General features: G+C 32.3%; 1 protein-coding gene and 1 pseudogene across 1 annotated transcript; both read left to right on the forward strand.

Moving 5' to 3' along the window:
• Positions 1–1,730: 1,730 nt before the first annotated feature.
• On the forward strand, positions 1,731–7,332 carry LOC123199659 (annotated as a pseudogene).
• Positions 7,333–12,390: 5,058 nt separating this feature from the next.
• LOC123198831 (protein IRX15-LIKE-like) lies at positions 12,391–13,672 on the forward strand. The gene has a single exon (XM_044613618.1). The coding sequence runs from the start codon at positions 12,477–12,479 to the stop codon at positions 13,431–13,433; it is 957 nt and encodes a 318-aa protein (XP_044469553.1). The 5' UTR covers positions 12,391–12,476; the 3' UTR covers positions 13,434–13,672.
• The last annotated feature ends 743 nt before the right edge of the window (positions 13,673–14,415 follow it).

The raw sequence follows: 14,415 nt of genomic DNA on the forward strand, positions 1-14,415 counted from the left end.
TAAAATAATATTAGTTTTTGTAGTTTATGAACTTTTGCACTATTAAAACGTGTTTTGAATTACAAAGTTTAAAAACTAAACTGTGATATATCTAAAGTATACAATATTTTAATAGTAGGTCGGTCGATATGTTTAGTCATCGATAAAGATAAAGCTAAGTGGCACATATTCATTGAAAAAGATATTATAACTTATTCTCTATGCTTATGAGACAATAAACACATAAACAAAAGTGGTAAATGAATAATGTGTTTATATATTAAAGATCCTTATGTGTCATGCCTTATAGATAAAAAATTCTAATTACAAAAAGCAAAATAGTACAATATTAATATTATATGACTGAAAGTATATATAAGATAAAAATTATGAAAGTATAATAAAGATAAAATATTATTAATAACTTATAATTAAGTGAATTAGAAATAAACAATTATTTGGATTTACACAAAATTAGGTTATATTGTAATATCCTCAGGTAAATCTTACATCGGCAAAACGTAAGAGAAATGTTGAGTATGTATGGACATCCTATATTAATTGGAGATGCTAATATACAACTGTTTTATTAGACTATAAATTCCTTAAATTGTCAAAAAAATTTTAAGGTTACAAAAACCAAATGCCAAAAAACTTATTCTCACCCAAGGTTTGATGTAATTCCAAACTATCACCCATCAATTTTTAAAAGCCCAAAGTCTCATTATGAACTATTAAAGTTAATCAAATTTGTTAGTTCTAAAAATTTTTACAATTTTTACTTTTAAACCTTAAAACTAAAAATTTTTCTCAGGATTAAACTTTGAAAAGTTGTATTTCCCCTCTTAAGTTTAAAAAACTAACAAATTTTCTTCTATCCAAAGTTTGAAAATCAATATTTTCCTCTAGGGTTTTCTAGTCACCACTGCCGAAGTCGTGAAGATCTACAAGTCTTCTTGTCCACCCATTGTTGAAGTGGTCAAAGATCTCCACATCTTCTCATTGAAGTCGTTGGTCTTCCGTCTTCTCATCAAAGATCTTCTTTGCTTCTTGTCCACTCATCTTCAACGAATGGTTGCTGAAGAATAAAGTTTTGGAAATTGAAGTAGATGGGGTGAAATTGAGATTTTTGAGAAAGCTAGAGGGATGGTTGTATATGAAAAAAATATGAGAGTTTCAAACTTATATTTGGGGGGGGGGGGGGGGGGGAGAGTCAGTTTTAAAAACTAAAAATATGAGGTTAGAGGATAAAAATAAAAATTTTAAAACTTACAAGTATTTCTGAAATATGAGTTTAAATAAAAAATTTTAAATAATAATTTTACTCTTGATAATAAAAATAAGATTTAACATATGGATAAATATGTAAATTTTCAAAAGTTAGTAGGTAGAAGTTCGGATTTGTACTAAACCTTGGATGGGAATAAGTCTTTTGACCTATTTAATATTATAGGACTCAATTAAAATTTTCCCGGTTGAACAGTCCTTCGATGAGGGAGGTCATAATAATTCATAAAATAGAGGGGATGGTGTGTAATTATGCAAAGTTAAGAAAGGTAAACAAATTGATCCGATTTTGCCGCCAATATTTTCAAAATCCCAATCCTATCCTCAAATCCAATGGGCAAAGATCGCACCAGGGAGGAGAGTCCGAAGTAACGAAATAGTGAAAAGACATTATCTTCCCTATTCATCCTTATGTATTTAAACTGATTCGTGGTCGCGGCCACACTAAAAAGCCCGCACAAATCTATCATGTCTCCTCCGTTGGTTTCAAACTGCGATTTCACTCCCGTCAAGTCCGGTCAGGTCAGTGGCCGCGTGGCTTCAGTCTACAGTGAAGTTCAAACGAGTCGTATCGACCGCGCGCTTCCACTTCCTTCCGTTCTCCGTAATCCTTTCAAAATCGTCGACGGTCCCGCCAGCTCAGCCGCCGGCGATCGAGGTCATTCTTGTTTGTCAAAATATTCATCGTTAACATTAATGAAGACGTTTTTTAACGTGTTTCATTGTTTTAATTTCACAGATGAGATTAAGAAGCTGTTTCTGAATCTGTTCGGGCAACCGTCGGCAAGGCTGGTTCCAAACGACGTCGATAAACTGCCAGCGGATCAGAAGTTGAAAATCGGTGTCGTTTCGTCCGGAGGACAGGCACCAGGTGGACACAATGTGATCTCAGGGATTTTCGGCGAGGATCTGTAAGAAACTCTAGTTTTGAGACATTATTTGCGTGTAATGAAGTTTGAAAACGTGACTTTCGTCTATCCTTGGTAGATTACTTGCAGGATCGCGTGAAAGGTAGTGTATTGTTTGGATTCAGGGGAGGTCCAGCGGGGGTCATGAAGGGAAAATACATTGAATCGGCTTCCGATTATATTTATCCTTACAGAAACCAGTTACGGTAGTTTCTATTGAGTGTATGATTATAATGCCTGTTAGATAAGTTATATTTGGCGAAACTAATGTAATAGTTAGACCTGGATTGATACATTGTATCACAATCTGTGCAATTAAAATTTGATCGTGTATTGATGTGGTAATAAACTGTTTATATTTTCAGTATTTTGTTTCGAATAAATGGTATGTTCAAATAGTTTTTATAAGAATATTAATATAGAAAAGCAGAAAATGTGTGTGGTGGTTTTATTGAAATTAATAATTGTTGAATTTAAGCATTTGTCGTTAGTTTTGTCCAAGTAGAAGTAATTGTCAACTTGCTTGTTAACATTACATGCTAGGTATCTCATTCTAAATTGTTTGTAATATATTTCTCCAGGGTGGTTTTGATGTGATTTGCAGTGGGAGAGATAAGATTGAAACTCCAGAGCAGGTGAGACTGTTAGCTTGATGATTGCATGTTTGAATGATTGTTTCGAGTATTTATTTGTACAGAGTGGTGGACTATGATGGGCTTTATTTTCAGTTTCAACAAGCTGAAGAAACAGCTTTGATTATTGGTGGCGATGACTCAAACACGAATGCTTACCTCCTTGCTGAAAACATCAGGTGTGTTAAAATGTTTATTCAGTATATGTTCCTTTTTTTGAGATTTACTTATTGTACGCTAGCAATGGTATTTTATGAATGTAATTTTATTTGAGCAATATTATGTTTACTCATTTGGGTACATATATGGGTACGTAATCATATTATAATACATATAAGTGTATATCAATTTGTGTACTCAAAGTAAGTGTACCTAGTTTTACTGTTTTTATTTTTGAGGAGTCATTTATATAAAAGAAATACTATATATTCAAATAAATTATATAAATTTATTCATACAACCTATTATAGTAGTATTTAGTTGAGTCATTTTGAAGTGAGAGAAAAAGTAAATAATCACATTACCCAATCACAACCTACCTCTTTAGTTTGTATAAATAAGTTTATACAATTTGTTTGTAAAAATAATTTTATTATTTAAATAAAGATGAGAAATGAGATAACCTTTTTTTTTTTTTGGTAGCTGTATTATTGATTACTTCCATGTATTGGCATTAATCTTATGTGTGTATCAGGGGTAAAAATCTTAAAATTCGGGTGATCGGCTGTCCAAAAACCATTGATGGTGACTTGAAGTGCAAAGAGATTCCCACAAGCTTTGGATTTGATACAGTGTGCAGGGTGAGTGCTGCGCATGCAGATTTTGCAATTAAACTTTTATCATTCATATTTCAACCTTTAATGGTATCATATTACAATTTTACAAATATTGATTAATATGTCCCTTTTTTTTCTTGATATGTACTTGCGTAAATATGATCAATCTGTTAAAGCAAAGGTTTATGAGTCATATTATCATGTTTCTATGTTTTTTTGAAAAATCATTCTACTAATTAGTTTTATGAAAGGTTGCTATCATGCATTCTTATATGTACGCTGTTCAAATAGGGCAACTGGATCATATTGAACATTGCAAACTTCTTCCAGTTGGTGATTGGAAATGATTGCAGTCAGAGTCTCTTATTGTGTATAAGTTGTCAGAATAACACAGTTTCAAACAAGTGTATCATGTCTTGTATTATACAGATATATGCTGAAATGATTGGAAATGTTATGATAGATGCCGGTCAACTGGAAAATATTATCATTGTAAGTATTTGTGACTTGATTCTGATTCTGCTTTAAGTACAAAAAATGATCATTCTCCTTCAATTTTATTTTTTGAGGAAATTTATGGGTAATATTTAATTTGTCTACAGTTGTACAGCTTACGGGGTGTGCCACTTCACATATTACTCTTGAGTGTGCATTGCAAACTCAACCAAACATTACCATTATTGGAGAAGAGGTAACTTTTTGTGTTCTCGCAAAACTAAATGACTTGCTTGGTTAAGATTCTCATGTTTTTAATAAACTTCTTGCAGCTCTAGCATTATGACATTTTCTTTATCTTTATGAACAATTAGTGGAATTATGTATCTCTGGCACAACCGTGATAAGTTTTTTGGACTTTATCTTCCTATCCCCAGTCACTGAGAAAATCAAGTGAAAAGCTCGTTTCTTGGCCACTGTTTGAAGCAATAGAACACATGCACACTGGCATCACTTTCCATGGATATTCCATTGTGTTTCTATTGAATGAAAATGCATAACAGGTCAAATATATTCAGAGATACTTCATAGATTTAAGCACCTGACATTTTTAAACAATTTAGCAAATGTAAGAAAGATCTGTAGTTTATGACTTGGGACATCTTATTTATTTTTACAATTCTTCCTTTGCCTAGTCTAGTTTTTTCTGCAGGTTGCTGCCAAGAAGCAAATACTGAAAAATGTCAGAGACTACATTGTAGATATAATCTGTAAACGTGCTGAACTTGGTTACAACTATGGTGTCATACTTATTTCAGAAGGTCTAAATGATTTTATTCCTGAGGTACTTCTCTTAATCGTATAGTGTACCTTTCTGTTTTTTACTCCTTTTTCCTGTACAGTTGTGATTCTAGTAGTCAAATTATATACACACTAATTCCTGAATGGTTCTTTGTCATGTACCACAATGATACTGGATTTGCAGGTGCAGCAGCTTATTGTAGAATTAAATGATGTTCTAGCCCGTGAAGTTTTTGATGAAAATGGGCAATGGAAAAAGAAACTCACTGGTCAGTCTGCACAGCTTTTTGAGTTTTTACCTCAAGCTATTCAAGAACAATTGATGCTTGAAAGAGATTCCCATGGAAATGTCCAGGTACGTACTCCACTGATGTTTCAACATTTCACGGTGCATAGAAAACACTCCACTCATTTAACTGCTGTACGTCTCACTTTCTTTACACCCCCTGAAGCATATAAAAATGACATGAACCCCTTGATTTTGTTACTTAAACCCCTTAACTACAATTATTGTTATTATTATTATTATTATTTTTTTAAAGAGACAGTGGTTTTGATAATGTAAGAATGGTGGAGCATAAATTTTAACACAAAAGGTTGACTGTAGGGAGCATAAATGGTTAATTATAGGGAGCAACTGTCCGTTTCTAATGTTGGAGGGGTGTAAGTGAAATTAGCACAATGGATTCCTGACGGAAGTTTAAAGAAAGGGGTGTTTGTGTAACCTAATGATCTTTTCTATGTGCCTGTGAAATGTTGAAACCTCAGGGGAGGTCTGGTATTTAACTCTATATTGCTCTTTTTGTGTATAATTTGCGCTGATGATTTTCCAGCTTTTGTTTATCTTGTATCTCTTTCCTCTGGTAGGTTGCTAAGATAGAGACAGAAAAAATGCTGATGGAAATGGTTGACACTGAGTTGGGGAAGAGGAAGAAGGAAGGTGCGTACAAAGGGAAATTTAAAGGGCAGTCCCACTTTTTTGGGTATTTAATATGCTTACCCTATAAGATCCTTTTGAGTCTCTAGCTCTAAAAATTAGTACTGTTATATTGGGGCTCTAGTGTAAGTTGATGAACTGAGCCAATAGAGAGAGTATATGTTAACGACGAGCTTCAGTCTCTACATATTTGACAGTGTTATACACAAAAGAAACTTACTTTAAACTTTGCATTCTTTCCATTAGTTGAAAACCACTGTGTATTTCATATATGCAGATATGAAAGAAGATGTGGTTTGCCAACAAATTTTGATGCTTCCTACCATTATGCACTGGGTTATGCTGCCAGAGCTCTTTTTCATAGCAGGAAAACTGGCTTGATATCATTGGTTGGTACTTTTAACCTCCTCGCTTTAATCTACTGTAGAACCACTCTCGCCCTTCATCCTGTCTTCTCAACTTGCTCTTGATACCCCTTAAGCAGTGTTAGTCTGTATTTAACTGTGACACCTTGCAATTTAATAACCTAGTTAACTGTATGGTATGTGCTTTTGGTGATATATCCAGGTTGGAAATTTGAGTGCTCCAGTTGATCAATGGACTGTAGGTGGAACTGCTCTGACCTCCTTAATGGATGTGGAGAAGAGACATGGTATGTGAAACTTTCCCTTTGTCTCCTTAGGAAGCATATATCAAAGAATATGCTATATTTATAATCTCTCTGAAATATCTTACTTTTCATGTGTTAATAATATCGTATCGTAATCCTGGCGGGACAAAAAGTTTTTCTGAAAAAGAAAATGTTTCGGGCTATATTATATGGTGTTTCTACCTTTTTTTTTTTTTTTTTCGTACTTCATCTTCAGACACTTTTTTTCCTCTGCTCATTGTGTAACTTAATTCACTTTGCAGGTAAGTTCAAGCCTGTGATCAAGAAGGCCATGGTGGAACTTGAAGGTGAGACTTTCACTTGTGTTTATATGGCATTAGCTCCTTCAATCTCCACCGCCGAGTAATGGTTTGCTTCTAATAAATGATTTTTCAGGTGCTCCATTTAAAAAATTTGCATCCTTGCGGGACGAGTGGGCGCTCAAAAATCACTACCTTAGTCCTGGTTGGTCCTGAATTTGATACCTAGTTTCAATCATTTTGCCTCAGTTTATGGCTTTGTTGTTCATACTTAATGCGCTTTTATGGATTTTATTTCCAGGTCCTATCCAATTTTGCGGTCAAACAGCCACTGCCGTTAATCGAACACTGCTCTTGGCGATTGGTGCTAAAGTTTAAGCATGCTATCAAAATTCATCTCAGATGGAAGTTGATTCGCCCAGAGAAAAGAAAACAATAATGGGCCTACTATCGCATTCAAGGCCCGCCAGAGAAAGTGAAGAAGGGAGAGACTGGAAGAAGGAGCCGGAAAATGCGAAACCTATTATTTTTAATATATTATTAATTAAATAATTTTTTTTAAACAAAATATTTTTTATTAATTTTAACAGTTTATAGATAAGAGTTTGAATTTTTTATACTTATCGAATATCAATTTGGGTTTGTAATAAACCTTTGATGGAAATATATCTTTTGGCCTAAAAGCAATGAATTTTTTATCAAAGAGATTTAACTATAAGAATTTTCTATTAAATGAGTTATACTTTCATTATTTTCCATTAAAATATCAACTATGAATTGACTTTAAACAATATTAAATATAAATGACATGACAGTTTTTCGGTTAAAAATGTTAATGTGGTCATTTCGGTATGTTTGATGTGAACAATTTTTGTGCGCTAATGTTGTCATTTGCAACCACAAAGCCTCAAATTATATCCATTATTCAAATTTTTTCTTTTCTAAAAATTAACAAAACATACCTAAAACAAGAAAAACTCAATGAGAACTAATATTCATCTTCAACAAAAAAAATACAAGGACAATGGTAAAAAACAATTTCCTTTTATTTCAATATAACATCATTATAATTAGAGAAATTTAAATGAACAATATAGATTTTTTTTTTTTAAAAAAAGAAACCCCAAAATTTGGGTGAGTTTTGTGGTTTATATGAAAATAAATTCGGGTAAACGGTTAATTTCAAATTTTTGTAGATTACAATTATGTGCATAACTCTAAAATTATTCATGTTAATCAAGAATTATATCATATTATATTATAAATTAAAACAAAATTTTATATTATTAATTTTTTAAAAATTTTTTAGAATGTTAGTGTTTAAACCAAATTTTGCTTAACTGAATACAAGTTTGATTATTTTAATAAAAGATAAAAAAAATTTATCCTTTTAATTGAAAACAAAAGGGATAATTATTAGATGGTTTCTATTTATCTCAAAATTTACATTTTAAATAGACAAAATTATTTTTAAAAGACCATTAATATTTTATTTTGATGCTTGACAGCTGGACAGAAATATGAAAACGTAATTTTCTTTTTGGCTTTAAAAGGCCTGGCAAGCACCGGAACAAAAATGCTTCTCAGCAAAACATTTAAAAACACTAATAAAATGCTGATTACCCTTCTCTCGCAATTAGTGTCAAAAAAACAAAAAAGAAAAGGCAAAGGTGAGCTGAAGGCAATCATGATTAAGTGTCTCATGAGAAGGATGTGGACTGGTTTGAATTGGGAATTTTGCCTTGCCTTTAGCAATTGAGTTGGGTTGGTGAATGGTGACGTTAATGTTTGTGTTGATGGAAGGAAGAAAGATAGGATCTTCTCATCTTTTAGAAAACCCTTCTTATCCGTCCCTTCTTTTTAAGTAACTTGCCAACACCTTTCTGCCTTTTATCTCATATTTTACCAAAGTAGGCTGATGCTTTCCCGACTGCTAACAACATCTCGTTGACTCCGTCGGCAAAGCCCAAAGCTTTTTACGAAAGCCTTCTTTAATTCTGGAATTCTCTACACTTTTTATTGAATAGCAATTTGATTTTGCCTCTCTTATTATGGTTCGGTAAGCGATTTTAAAACTCACTTTTAAATACAGGCCAAAAGACTTGTTCCCACCCAAGGTTTGGTGTAATTATAACTTTCACCTGATAATTTTTAAAAACCCAAAATTTTACCTATAAGTTAAATTTTATTAAAATCTTCATTTTATTTTGATATAAAAGTGAAATTATTATTTTAAAAATAATATATAAAATTTATTATATTCCCCCCCCCCCCCAAGGTTTTAAATATAACAATTTTACTCATGTTTAAGTTTTCTATTTTTAAAAAAGTTATATTTTCCTCCCAAAACTCAAGGTTTTTTTTTTCACCTTTCTAGTCATCATTTTTTGTACTCGTAACCTTCTCTTTCCACTCTAAACTATCGTTGGTACTGATTGTCACATTTTACCACCTTAAATCATAGTCTAGACGATTCATTTGGATAATGATACGTCTAGACAATTCTTCAAATCCAAACGAATCATCTAAACAACAATTTTGAAGGGGGGGGGGGGGGAATGTGACAATTAGCACTAATGACAGTTTAGAGTGGAAAAATGAGGTCATCGACACTGGAAATGGTGACTAAAGAGGTAAAGAAAAAAAACCCTAGGTTTTGGGAGAGAGAAAATATGGCTTTTCAAAATTAGAAAACTTTAGGTATGAGTAAATTTGTTAATTTTTAAAACTTAGAAGAATATAATATATTATATATTTTTTAATATTATTGTTACAATAACAATTTTACCATAATATCTAATTGAAAATTTTACATAATTAGGCTTATAAGTAAAACTTTGAGTTTTTAAAAGTTAACAGGTAAAAGTTTAGATTTACATTAAACCTTGGGTGGGAACGAGTCTTTTGGCCTTAAATATATTCTTTCTTAAACAAGTTTAACTTTAATGACTTAACAAAATTTTTTAATTTTCATATTTATACGTGAATGCTTACATAATCTTTAAATCTAAGTTTTCAAACTTGTTAAAGGTTAAGACGTCATTGTTAAAATTTATAGATATGACATATAAAATAGATCTTTTTATTTTTTTAAAATTTATGGATGATAAAATTACCTTTTTGCCCTCACATCATTAGTTTTTCTAACAGAGATTGATTTAGGGTGAGAAAGTGTTGTTTATATTATCTAAGAGTAGAAAAAGGTTTTGAGGCCAAACCTTGGTTGAGAAAATGTGATTTACTCCCTATTTATGAGTATCACATTCTTGTGAGATTGTCACACCACAACATTTGGTTGCAAACTCGTTTTAGTATAAATTGTAGCAACTTGATGTTAATTGAGAATAATTTTACCATTTCAAACCTAGTCTACACCAATTTAATGTGAATTTTATGAAAGTAACATCTATCCAAAATACATCTACACCAACTTATAATGGATTCAAATTCTTATTTTCTATAACTACAAAATGTGACATTAATGAGATCTACCTAGACCCATTGAAGAATTTGGGTCATTCAAAATTGTATAAGCTCATTGGGTTTTACTTTTATAATAGGCCGAAAGACTTATTCAACCCTAAGATGTAGTGAGATCTTAAAATCTTATCCTCTAACTTTTAAAAACTCAAACACTCATTTATAAGCAAATTTCTAGAAAGTTTTTTCAATTAGGGTTAAGGGTAAAACTGTTATTTATTAAAAAAAAATTAAAAAATAAAAGTTCTATCATATTTTTCTTTTTAGGTTTAAAAATTTTTGTCACTTTTCAAATCTTAGGTAGAAGAAAATTGTGAGTTTTCTAAATCTAGAGAAAAAAATGTGATAAAATTTTTTTTTTAATTTTTTTTAATAATTCAGATTTTTAATGAAAATTGACTAATGAATAAGTGTTTAAGTTTTTAAAACTTAGAAAATGGGATTTTGTGATTTCACTATACCTTGTATAGGTACAAGTCTTTTGGCCTTTATAATATGAAATTATGACTAGTTGCGGATCAACCTTGAATCACATTACAAGAAGATTAAAAAAAAAAATATATATATATATATATATATATATATATATATATGAAGGATTAAATTTCAAATAAAGTTATAAAATTTATTCATTCCGCGTGTGAAATAGAACAAAAGTGTATTTTCCTAACAAAAATTTTCACAATTATATGCAGTATTTTAATTAGATTCTAGGTTGGTAGTAGTGTTGGACCCGAACCAGGTTAACTCGGGTTTGTAAGTTAGCTCATTTCGATTTGATTCAGTTCAAATTAGTTTCATTCAACTTTGGATCAAATTCAAGTTAGGAGATTTGACGAGATTTGGCTTGCGAGCTTAATAAATGGCTTGATCTAGTTCAGACTTAGTTCATGATTCAATTTAATATTGATTCAACAAACTTAAGCCGTGATATTTTTTATTTAAACAAATTTGAGTTAAATGATGTTTAGACTGAGCTTGATTTGTATCCACCTCCTAGTTGGCAGGTGTCTACAATTAAACAACTGCCTTAAATTGGAAGTAAGTGCGTGTACAAAACCTGAATAGACTCTTTCCAAACCCACCCCAGTTTACTTCTCTAATTGCTAGTATGTATGTCTTAATTATGTAATTAAGTTAAATAAAATAGAGAAACAAACCTACTAATTATCATACAATCAAATCAAAGTTTGACATTTTGGAGTCCTTTTTAGGTGGATTGTCTCCTTCAATGGAAGCTAATTATTGAAGAAATGTTGTATATTTTAATGGGTAACGTGAGAAATAAACCTATATGGAGCAAGGAAAAGCGACTGATGGCCTGTAATTAGTTATGGGGTCGCTGAAACTTTACCAGCTGCCCCTGCTTTCAACAGCTCCAACCCAACCACCATATTTTGTTAATTTTTAACATGGTCGGATAATTTGATATGACATAATACGAAAAAAATTAAGTTATGATGAAGTTTTTCATACAAAATTTATTTTGGGTTAACTTTATCTGATTCGAAACTAAATTCAATCGTGTCAGAGTTGACACGAAGGTAACCTAAACTAACCTTTAAAGAAATATTATTTTAGTAGAATTTATTATAGATAAATTAAAAAAATATTGAAGGGTAAGTATCATCAATATTTGAAATTTTTACAGATTATATATAGTTGAATCTTATCATCAACATTTGAAATGTTAACAGGTTGTATATAGTTGTAGTTACTTATGTTATTCTTATTTTTTAATTAAATATTTTATTTTATTATTTGATAATAAGAATGTGATTTGATTAATAAGATTATTACGTGTTTTAAAGATTTTGATATCTAATTTTTTAGACTATTTGTAAACTAGACAAACTATTATATTGTATATTTTATTAATATTAAATTGTGATAATTTGACGGAGAAATTAAAACGTTAAAAATACTTTCAAGAGTAAAAACAATAGAGGGCTAATTTTGGTCATTTTAAGTTAATTCGAATTTTAAAAATTTGGTTAACGTTAAAATATTTTTTATATGATTTTAATTCGGATTAGGTTTAATTTTCTCCTCCCAATCCACATGCTGTTATGTCACTTTAAACAATCCTTGTCGATGAATTAACCTAAACTGCTCAATCAGGATTGCATGTAAACAAATAAAGTAATATTAAATTAAGAGAATTTTTTCAAATGCTACCATTTTGGTATCTAGAATAATAATTTAGGTTATTGTAATGTCACCTTCAACCTCTGCTAATTTCATATTTCTTCAACCCTGGAGAAATTCCTTACTTTAAAATCTAACCCTCTTTCTCAATCCCATCAGATTTTCTCTGGTAAAAAGAAAAAAAATGAAGAACAATAACAGCAACACAAAGCTGATTCTTCTCCATCCTTACATCCAAAAACAAGGAACCTCTAATCGTCTATGGCTGCTTGCTTTTGTATCATTCTTCACCATTGCTTTTCTTCTCACTCTTATTTACACAAGAGAGTCAATTTCTCTTAAGACAACCACCACTGCAACTACCATGGTGGCCAAAAACTCTTTAGTTTCTTCTACTTTTGGCAATACGCCATTGCCCACAACTGTCATCAACACTCTTCTCCATTATGCATCGAGATCAAACAATTCTTTCCGCATGTCGCACGCTGAGCTCAAACCCATCTCTGATGCGCTCCGAAAGTGCTCATCTCCCTGTAACTTTCTCGTTTTTGGCCTCACGCAAGAAACCCTTCTGTGGAAGGCGCTGAATCACAATGGCCGCACAGTTTTCATCGACGAGAACCGCTACTACGCTGCCTACTTTGAAGAGTTGCATCCCGAGATTGATGTTTTCGATGTCCAATACACCACCAAGATAAGTGAAACAAAAGAGCTCATCGCCTCGGTGAAGGAACAAGTGCGAAATGAATGCAGGCCGGTGCAAAATCTGTTGTTCTCAGAGTGCAAACTTGGGCTCAATGATTTGCCTAACCATGTTTATGAGGTTGATTGGGATGTGATATTGATCGACGGGCCAAGAGGAGAAGGGCCGGGAGGGCCCGGAAGGATGTCGCCGATCTTCACGGCCGGAGTCCTTGCGAGGAGCAAGAAGAGTGGGAATCCAAAGACGCATATTTTTGTCCATGATTATTACAGGAAGGTGGAGAGATTGTGTGGTGATGAGTTTTTGTGCAGAGAAAATCTGGTTGAACATTATGAAACACTGGCTCATTTTGTGCTGGAGAAGATGGATGAGAACAGTTTTGAGTTCTGCCGCCATAATAATACTGCATCTTCATCATCTCGAGCTCCATCCTCTTAGCCATCTGGGTTAATTTGAAGCCATTATCGATCAAAAGCAGTGTCCCAGGAGGGCATTGGTATAAAGAGGTAAAATCTGGTTAATTATTTATCATTCACGTGAAATTATTAGACATTTTCAGGGCTTTGGTGGCGGGGATGTAAAAATAATTTTTGTTTTTGGCAAAATCAACTTGTAATCAATGAATTGACATTTGAAAATTTCAATTATAATGCAATTGCTACAGCTTTCGGCACAAATCCATATTAATTGGGTGTGATTTATTTTATTTTTACCTCTTAAGTAAATGTTTTTTCACCTCATATTATCATTGGGTCCATCCATAACATGTTGTTTCCAACACCTATTATGTAAATCATGAGAATTGAATAATGAGTATGGCCGTTATAGCTCAATTGTCAAATGGAATTGATCTTTCTTGGTAAGGAAATACACCGAATTAATTAGATTCGGATGCAAGAGTATGAAAAGACACAGTATATAAATGAGACATACTTTGTTTAGAAATCTACACCTGTCCCCCGGGTATGCGTTAATGAAGCCAAGGAGCGCATGCCCAATGGTCGCATCAACGAGCTGATCTATTCAAGCTAGACAAAGGAACATTGTCTTTGGGACATGCTTTGTTTAGATCGGTTGGGTTTTGAGAACCAAGACATGATTAGCTAACCATGTCAGGTAATTGGATTCTCAAATGAAACCGATAAAGAGGATTTTGTCTACTTACTATTTCAAGGCGTTGTAGTTCTCAACATCCACGGCTCGTCTTTTTTGTCGGATAGGGTGTATCTTGGAGTTAATGTTGAGCCGATGACACGTAACTTCCAGACCGATCTTTTATCATGTCAACATGAGTCCAGACAACTACAGTCAAAATTTTCCTGTAAGGATGTGTCCATCTGTTTTGCTAGTTGTTTCTAAAGTCCCTCTATTCTGAGGGTTCAAGTAGGCTCTTGTATATCACTTTGGACTTCTTTCAATT

This window comes from Mangifera indica, chromosome 16, assembly GCF_011075055.1.
Source record: "Mangifera indica cultivar Alphonso chromosome 16, CATAS_Mindica_2.1, whole genome shotgun sequence".
Classification (NCBI taxonomy): Eukaryota; Viridiplantae; Streptophyta; class Magnoliopsida; order Sapindales; family Anacardiaceae; genus Mangifera; species Mangifera indica.